This window comes from Passer domesticus, unplaced genomic scaffold, assembly GCF_036417665.1.
Source record: "Passer domesticus isolate bPasDom1 unplaced genomic scaffold, bPasDom1.hap1 HAP1_SCAFFOLD_85, whole genome shotgun sequence".
In the NCBI taxonomy this organism is placed as follows: Eukaryota; Metazoa; Chordata; class Aves; order Passeriformes; family Passeridae; genus Passer; species Passer domesticus.
In genome coordinates this window covers 245187-254191 of record NW_026990182.1, presented here as the reverse complement: position 1 = coordinate 254191, position 9005 = coordinate 245187, and the positions used below count along the sequence as shown (strand labels likewise).

Here is a 9005-nt window from a genome sequence, read left to right as displayed (position 1 = left end):
CTGAAGAGCTGCCTTTGCTGTCTTTTACTGTTCCTGGGACTGTGACTTAGCTACAGCAGGGGATCCCACACTGCAGATTTCAATCAATATCTCTTTTTAGAGACCTTTTTCCAGATTTGAGGGCAGACTAAGTGCATTCACTGCAATGCCCTTGGGTTCTGGCCTTGGGGCCAGAGGCCAGTTCAGCTAGAGATTTCCTCAATCCTTGGGCTTGGGACTTTATCCTTTTTTCTTTCTTTCCTTTCTTCTTTTTCCTTACCTCCCTTTTTGTTTTTCCTCTTTAAATAAACACCCTATTTTTGTTCAAATCGCCAAAGCTGTATCTTTTTACCACATTCAGCAAATTTTCAGACTTCATGCCAGCTCCTCGGAGCAAAGCATGAAATTACTCCACCAAGGCAAGTATGTGTAGTACTCCCTTGTGTTGGCATCAGTTCCCGTGGCAGAACTTGTCTTCCCATTGGACACTCACCTGCACCTGAGCCTGTGGAGAAGCCCGGCTCCCTCCCCCTCTGCCCACAGCAACACAGACGCTCCCAACCTTTCCCAAGAGCTGCAACACAACCACAGGCACAGCAGCATCCCTAGCAGTGACACCACTGCTCTGCTCCATTCTGCCCTGCTCTGCTCCTCTAGTCACAGCTGCAAGCCTGTATCTCCACAAGAGGCTGTGGCCTGGAGGCAAGGAAGGAAAAGGATCTTCGCTCACAAACCGTGCCACAAACCCCATCCATGGGTCTTCCCACATAGCAGAAACACCTGACCATTCAGAAGCAAATTTAGAGCTTATTCACAGGGTGAGAACAAAAGGAAGCTTCCAACACGAAGGGTTTATTTATTTATTATAGTATTTATTCTGACTATCACTCATAACAAACTACAAACTACGAGCTATAAACTACAAACTACAAACTTCAAACAACAAACAACAACAAAGGCCTCTTCCAGGGCTAGTATCTCCTGTTGGCCATGAACTGCTGCGTGGCCATGATCAGAGGTGTCAGGGAGGAGGCTGGCTTGGCTGATGTTACAAACGGATGCTGCCCAAAGAGAAAAAGAAGCAATGAACTTCTACTTTCCCCACAGGCTGAAGCAGGCTTTCTCTGGCTACCAGAAAGATACAGAAAGGAGGGCATTCTGTGCACCTCTCTCTCCACATCCAGGACCTGCCGCCGCTTTGCCTTTACCTGCAGAAGTTCCTGGGCAGACCAGCGCCTGTCCTCGTCCCTCTCCAGGCAGCAGTGCAGAAAGTCTCGCAGCCACGCCGACTGCTGCCTGGGCTTCTGCAGCTTCAGGGGGGGGCCGGTGCTTATCAGCTGTTGAACCTAGAGAAGAAGGAAATGCCACACTCTACCTGTCTCCTTCGCACCCCAAACTGCTCACACAGACCCCACTGGACAAGCTCCACTCTCCAGTGGCACTTTACTCCCTGCCACAGGGTGGCAGATACCTTTCCTAGCCCTACTAAAACAACCCAAAGCCAGAGGCAGCCATAGCCAGTCCAGTATGCAAAGGCTCTTGCCTTGACCCCTGATTTCACTGGATGCTGGAATTAGCAGCAGCTCCATCAGCAAAAGCACACTTTGCTTCTCTGAGCACTGACACCACCTCTACAGGCATTTTAAAAGAAGGACTTTGGTCTAACTCTACTATTTCCAAGGATTATTCCATAAAACGCAGCTCAGCACTGCTCACTGCTCCCTTAGGCAAAGCTTCTGCCAAGCAAAAGGCATCCTGAATTTTAGGTCCTGTTCATGCACAAAAATGGCAAGGGGATGATCTGGCCAAGAAGCACGAGAGACTGCAGCCTGGAACCTATCATTTTCAGTTGTTGGCAAGCTTCCCAGGCAGAAGAATGGGAGCAGATTTTGTTAGGGTGACAGCAGTGTCTGAGAGCAGCTGCAGCGTACCGTGCGGGAGGTTTTCATCAGGTACGGAGGCGCTCCTTCCACCATCTCGATCCCCACGATGCCAAAGGACCAGATGTCCACTTTGGGGCCGTAGGGCTTCCTGGTGAAAATTTCTGGCGCCATCCAGTAAGTAGTCCCAACAGCTGATCTCCGTTTGTTCTGCTCAGCAGTAAGCTGAGTAGCAAGGCCAAAATCAGCTGAGGAGGAAAAACCACTCTGATCAAGCCAGCGTGACTTAGGAAAGCAAACAAAAGAAATCCCCACTGGACCAATGTCCAAGAAGGCAGTGTGGAACCCAGCTGTAAAGGGGCCATGCTGCCATACCTCAGGCCTGCAGCCAAGGAAATACGGAATTGGCCACTTAGCAAAAGCCCCCAGTTTCAGGCAGTGGATTATAGTCCCCTGAAGCTATTAGACTGTAACTGCCTTGCTTGGGAAGGGACACACACAACCCAAAGCCACCCCTGACCCCTTTTTCCCAGCAACACCTCCCTGCACCTTGTGGCTGTGCTCTGTGCTTGCAGCAGGGCAGCCTGCACTGTCACAGGCCCCACTGCAGGGAACTGGAGCCACCCAAAGGCAGCCCCACACCGCAGCCCGCCACGGCTGAGACTGGCCAGCAACACCCACCCAACTTGACTGATCCATCCAAGCCCAGGAGAATGTTGTGGCTTTTGATATCTCGGTGGATCACTTGCTTGGAGTGCAGGAAATCCAGGCCTTGCAGGCACTGAGAGAGGAAAAAGAAACACGAGCCTAAGTGGACTTCATCCCACAAGCAGGGAAGTGGCACATCTGCAACACTGACTTCCTGGGGGATGGTGAGCCATGGCAGGACAGGCTGCTGGCAAGGGCAAGAGCCTGCTGCTCCACCACGAGAACAGCAGTGCCTTTCTAAGTGAGGGTGTGTTTGCTTCTGAAAGAGAAAGGGCAATTGTTCCTCTGGCCAGTGCCCTGCAAACACAGACCGAAGGAGCCCTGCTGCAGTGGCTGTGCTCTCTCCAGCCAGACAGCAGTGGATGCTTTTGCAAACACCACTTTGGGTGCAAGGCTCTCCTTTGAGGCTGAGCTCTGTGACAGTCCTGTCAGTATTCGTTGTCTTTGCCCCTTGCTTCACTTTGCGCCACCAGTGCCTTTGCCCTTACAGGGAAGGAATGCAGCACACACAGGCTCCAGGCAAGTGTTTAGAGAGGCAAAGACAAACACACTAGAAGAAGGGCAGGGACACTGGCAGGCACTTCAGATGCTCTTGCTACTGCCAAGGACATAAGAGAAAGGCTTGGAAGATGAAATCTCTCCTCTCCTGTCCTTATCACCCATTTGGAAGGACCATCCTGACCAAGCCATGGGAAGCACAAGTGCCATCCCTTACCTCCCGAGAGACAGCTGCTATCTCTCCTTCTGCCATGTGAGTCTCCCTAATAACATCGTGTAAAGAACCTCCGTCCATGTATTCCATCACCAGCCAGAGTTCCTCATCCACCAGGTAGCTGAAAGGAGGAAACAAGAGCCTGGAGATGAACGCACGCACTTACACAACCTGATGGATTCTTGTTTCTGTGTCTCTCTCAGAGGAAGACAGGAGGAAGTGAGTAGTCATTCACTATGCTCTGCAGGACTTGAAATCTGTGCAGTCTAAAACACTGCTTGGTATCCACACCAATGCAACAGGCCAAGGGAAATACAATAGACAGTGCTTTGTCAGCACTTCAGACCCAGGGGAAAAATCAAACCCCAAACCCAACAAAACAATGTGGAGAGAGGACAGGAACTTGGAGGCTGTTGACTCAGTAAGACAGGGCCCAGTCCTGTCTTTGAAAGCACCCTTCAAGCAAGGTATGCCAGGAAAGATGAAAGCAGCCCCAATGCAATCTTTTCCCAAGATGCTGTAGATCAGCCCAGAAACAGGAATTAACAGCTCCATCCTCTTTTGCCAGTGCCCAAAGGAGTGGTTGCACCTCTGGCTTGCAGGATGTGAATGACCTTTCATGGCAGAACAGCAGAACCACTCACCTGTCTACATAGTTCACAAGGTTGGCATTCTTAGTGCCACACATGACCTGGATTTCATTCAGGCACAGCTCGCTGCTGCTCTCTTGCAGGAGACTAATTTTCTTGATGGCCACCTAAAACAACATGGAAAGCCATGAACCAAAGAAGTCTGTGGCACAGGAGCACAAGGGGATGATGGAGACAGTGATTATGGGATGACAGCAGCCCCAGCTGGGCTGGGCCAAACTGCCTTGTGACTGGACATCAGACCCCGTGCTTGGGCACCTCCCAGGACAGAGTGACAGATATCCTTTGCCTTGTAAACCTGGGAGAAACACAGTCTAAGCTCTCCACGTCAAAGCTCTAACAACACTCACTGTGCCCACAGTCTTCCCCAGGGCCTTCCTTTATCATTCCCATTGACATTGACACACCTCTTGCAAGAAGGAATCGATTCTGTGCCAGTAAAAATGGAGCAAAACTGCTGGGAAACCTTGGGCACTTCTAGGGGCTTGATCATTACTCCAGCAACCACTGGCATTCTCCATTGCACAACTACAAAGCAAACCCTTACGGACATGACAGATAAAATTGTGTCCTAAAAACATCTTGAGGGTTATTCCCCCTAAGAAATACAACCCTACATATTTCACAGAAAAAATGCCATGATGATGAAAACATCATTAAGGACACCTCCAAAAAAGACAATCCTAGCAATTCCTCACTTCAGGAATTTGTATATTATTCCACGAAAATACTTTACTTCACACCACTGATATTTGCAGTTACTGCCTGACTGTAAAAAGAAATAACCCCTGCCTCGATCCTCTAGGGATGTACACCAGGCTCTGAGCAGGACTCAGGCCATTGAGACACTCCTTGCAGACCTTTCTCTCTCTCTAAGCACAGATCCCAAGGGCAGCACTGCAGGTGGCTGCAGAACTACCAGCATGATTCCCATGTATTGGCTAACAGCCAGAAATGAGAATTCAGGAATGCTGCAGCCCCAAAGAGCAGTGCCATGCTCTGAGACACCACCTGGGCACTTAGACCCAGCCCTGTGTCCTCCTCTGAAAGACACCGCTTGGCCTCCTTGCATCCCCTGGGGCAGCTGAGAAGTACAAAATCTGTCCCCACTGTATTTGGCAGGCAGACACTGCTCTGCACTCCATTTGCCTTTGCAGCAAAGCTCCACTGGCGACCCAAAGCTCAGCCAGTGCTCACAGCAGAGGGGAGGGCACTCGAGAGCTGCAGAAGCTGCGGCGCTGCTTGAGGCTTACCTCTTCTCCTGTGGCAGTCTCCACTGCCATGCACACAGTGCCGAAACCCCTAGAAACAAAACAGCAGCAGAGAAAGAAGAAGTCCTTTAGTCCCTGCAAGTGCAAAACACTGCAGCCCAACGGGAAAAAAGTCCTGGGGAAAACAGTAAATGGAACACGACAGATTCTTCTATGGGTCTTTTCTCCCTTTTCTCTTTCTCTATCTGTGCATGTGTCTGATTCTTCCACGAATTTGCCAGTTGGGTCTCCTTACACCTCTCCTTGGAGTCTGTCTGCCAAACTCAAGCAGACACAGATCCCTTTTCCAGCTTGCAAGGACAATAGTGTCCAGGCACAGCCAGAGCAGGCAAAGCCTTCCATTGCTGCACACACAAATGGAGAAGTCCTCAAAACACAGGATCCTTAGGCAGCTGTGTTCTGGGTCCAGAGCCATTGGCAGCTGCTTCGCTTCTGTGCACCAGACACTGGAAGGACTCCACTTTTCTGGTGACTTCTTGTACATTTGGCTTCTGTTCTGGGGTGATGTTATGATGCTTGTACCCCCAGTCACCTGTTCTGTTTATACTGGATGTTATATTCTGTGCCTCCAAGACTGGATCAGACAGTAGGTGTCAGGAGAAGAGGGAGCACAGAGTTTTGTTATCAGCTGCACTCTCCCCCGCAGTCTGCTGGAACACAGAACTCCAGTGTTGTTGTCTGGGCACAGATGGGGCCACACACCACACTCCTTTTGCTTTTTAGTTAGTTTAGCTAGCTAAGGCAGTCTGAGTTTTCCCTTTACTGTTTTTCTTTCCCTTTTCTTGGAACCATTCAAACCTGCTCCAGACTGGGACCCGGCAAAACACCGAGAGTTCACACTTTGTAGCCCACCAGGGCCTACTCTGCAGCCTTTCCCAGCACTGGAGAATGACAACCCCCAGGAGAGACTTTCTGAACTTGCCATCTCTTCAGAGCAGGAAATGAGTTTTGTCATCCATGATTGTTCATTTTGTATGCTGGGAAGTGCTTTGCCTGTTAAACAAACAACTTCTTTCCACTTCTCTCCAAGGAAATTGTTCCCTAATCGGCTGGGGGAAGTGGCCACGTGGGTTTGCTTTCTGGAGGTTTCCTGCCAAATTTGCCCTGAATCAGGACAGCCTACCCAGAGAAAATGCTGCAAGTCAATCCCATCTACAGTCAGCAGAGCTTGCTTTCAAGGGGAGCAGTTTGGTGGATTCTTTGCAGCAAAGGCCTAAAGCCCATAGGATCCATGAGGGGTCTGCCATCAGGCAGATGATGGTTTTTCCTCTAGGGTGCATTGACACTGGGCATTCCCCTGAATCTTTGTCTTTTGCCATCTCAGCCACAAAAGACAGCTGCTGCTTTCATTTCTGCTTTTGGCTTCTACACTAGGTGGTGGTCATCCTGACCACTGAATCTTGTTTTCAGCAAAATACTGGAAAGAAATGTTACTGAGAGCTGTTCCCAGACAGCTGTCAGCTGCTACCTTGACCTTTGAGGCAATGAGGTTTCTCCTCATTTCATTCCCACGTATTCTGTACTGTTTCAAGACACTCAAAAATTATTTCTCCTATGAAAAGCGGCAAACAGGTGCAAACACACTTGAGGGACAGGAGAGCTGCCAGGTGCTGCTCTTTGCCGCAGACAAGACATTTCCAGCATCCAGGTGCCTCTGCTGTGCCTTTGGACCACAGCTATAAATGCTGGCCAGCACTGAGAGATCACCTGGCATCATCTTAACGCAGTGTCTGAACAGCTTTGGAGCTTGCCTGATGTCACTCTGGGGAGATGTGACACCAGCAAAACACACTGCCCCTCCCTTTGAAGAAGGAACTGTGGCTGCACTCACCCTTTGCCAATAGTCTCCAGTTCTGTGTATTTAGCCTCAGGATCTCCCTCGCTCACCAGCATCTCTGTAAAAATCCCAAGGAAAGATGCTCACTTCAAAAGAGATCCCACCCTGCAGCAGGTCACAAAGGCAGCCCCACTCTCCGGGACACTGGGCCCTTTCAACTCAGTCAGTCGGGAAACAACAACACCACCGCACCAGCACCACCTCAAAAACAGCAGCAGCAAGACAAGCAGCCCTGCAGCACAGATGCCCTGCACAAAACTAAAAGTCTGAAGTAAAATCTAAGCACACGGAGAAACAGTCAGAGGAGACAGGGATCAGAAAACTCTAACCAAGAGAAGTGATTGTTGTCTATAAACATTAAGGGCAACAGGAAAAACAAAACCTTCCTGTTCTTGGCAATGAACACTCTGCCACATTCAACACAAGCTTTCATCCTTGCAAACATCAAAGGCATCTTGGGTTCTGGAATCAATTTTTGTCATCAGCTGCCCTCTCCAGAACAGGAATAATATTGCAAAGTGCTTCCAGCAGAGCCCAGATCTCCAGCTTTAAGCAGGACTTTGCCTAAACATTGCCCTTCAGCCTTTCAGGAGCAGCAGCTCATGTTATAAGCTACTGTGATGGCCTCAGGAATTAGGTCCCTCAGCCTTTAGGACAGGCTGAGTGCTGAAGATGACCTTGGCCGTGCCCACAGCAGCTGGGCCCCGCAGGAGCTCCTTGAGGCCTACTCATTCGCGAGGTCACAGCCTCCTGCTCAGCCAGAAACAATCTCTGCTTGGCCTTTTGCCCACAGGGAAGCTCAGGCAAAGCCAAACCAGGCCGAGCTGCTCTCAGAGGCAGGAGCAACACCCCGCTGATCCCTCACCACCTCAGAGCACAACAACAGGTCCTGTGTGGAGGAGGCCTCAGGACCTGGCACTCAGCTGAGGAGGAGCAGGAGGTGGGACAGCTCATGCCGACACACGCGCACACAAGGCACTGCTCCGGCACACGAGGATCACAAAGGACCTACTCAGCATGGCCAGGTACTTGTCCTCTGTCCTCTCTCGCTGCTGCTCTCTGCTGCCAGACGAGCTGGTCGTGCTCCAGGTGCACGAGCTGCTCGTGCTTGAGCTTCCAGCCTGGGCACTGGAGCCTTCTCCCGAGCCTTCAGCTGCAGCTCGTGCAGGTGCCACGACAGAAGAGATGGAGCTCTGGGACAAGAAATGAATTTGGGTTACAAATGTGCCTGGCAGAGATGCCCCTCCCATCCCATTTCAAATGCAAGCCCCTAGGAAGATGCTGCTGGCCACACCCAGGGCTCTTCACCTCTCAGCTTGTGCACCCGCTTCAACAGCTCAAAGCACAAAATCCAAAGGCTGCTTTTACATGACAGACAAAATGACACCAAAGACGCTGCTATCCAAAGCAGGCACTTACTGGTGTTGTTTGCTCCGGCCGTGGGCTGACAGCAGGGCCAGGTTCATTGGCACCTTCCTCCTCTTCAGCCTCTTCCTCAGGTACAGAGGCTGCCAGAGCAGGTGCTGACGCTGCCCTTGTGCTCTGTGGACAGACAGCAGCATGAGGGACAGGAAGAACCTGTCATTCACCACCTTACCTATATTCGGCTACAGGCCCTGCTGCAGCTCAGCTCTTCCTTTAGCTACTGACTTTAGCTGCTCTGTGGGGAGGGCCAGGTCCCTCCTGGGGACAGTGCCTCCTCATATCCTGCAAGCTTGTGAACTGCATCTTTGCACTGCTCTCCTCACAGGGGACAGGGAGCCTGCACAGCCACTGGCCACCAAGGGCCTCACTTGTACCCCAGGACCATCCAAAGACATCCTAATGCTACCTCTTGTCTCTTGCTAAGACAAATTCACAGCCCCTTTCAGAACAGTAGGAAGCTGGTGCATAAACAATCCAAGTTCCACTCCTCTTTTCCAGGCCCCACTGACTGGGGGAAGGGCTGGAAAGATTCTGGCCCACAGC

General features: G+C 50.9%; 1 protein-coding gene across 1 annotated transcript; it reads right to left on the bottom strand.

The window, feature by feature from the left end:
* Positions 1 to 862: 862 nt before the first annotated feature.
* LOC135293202 (serine/threonine-protein kinase PAK 3-like) lies at positions 863 to 8224 on the bottom strand. Its single transcript, XM_064407188.1, has 9 exons — positions 8050 to 8224; positions 7032 to 7095; positions 5183 to 5231; positions 3924 to 4036; positions 3283 to 3400; positions 2541 to 2640; positions 1911 to 2107; positions 1188 to 1325; positions 863 to 1040 (listed from the first exon to the last, which is right to left on the bottom strand). The coding sequence occupies exons 1-9, from the start codon at positions 8054 to 8056 to the stop codon at positions 951 to 953; spliced, it is 876 nt and encodes a 291-aa protein (XP_064263258.1). The 5' UTR covers positions 8057 to 8224; the 3' UTR covers positions 863 to 950.
* Between the last annotated feature and the right edge of the window lie 781 nt (positions 8225 to 9005).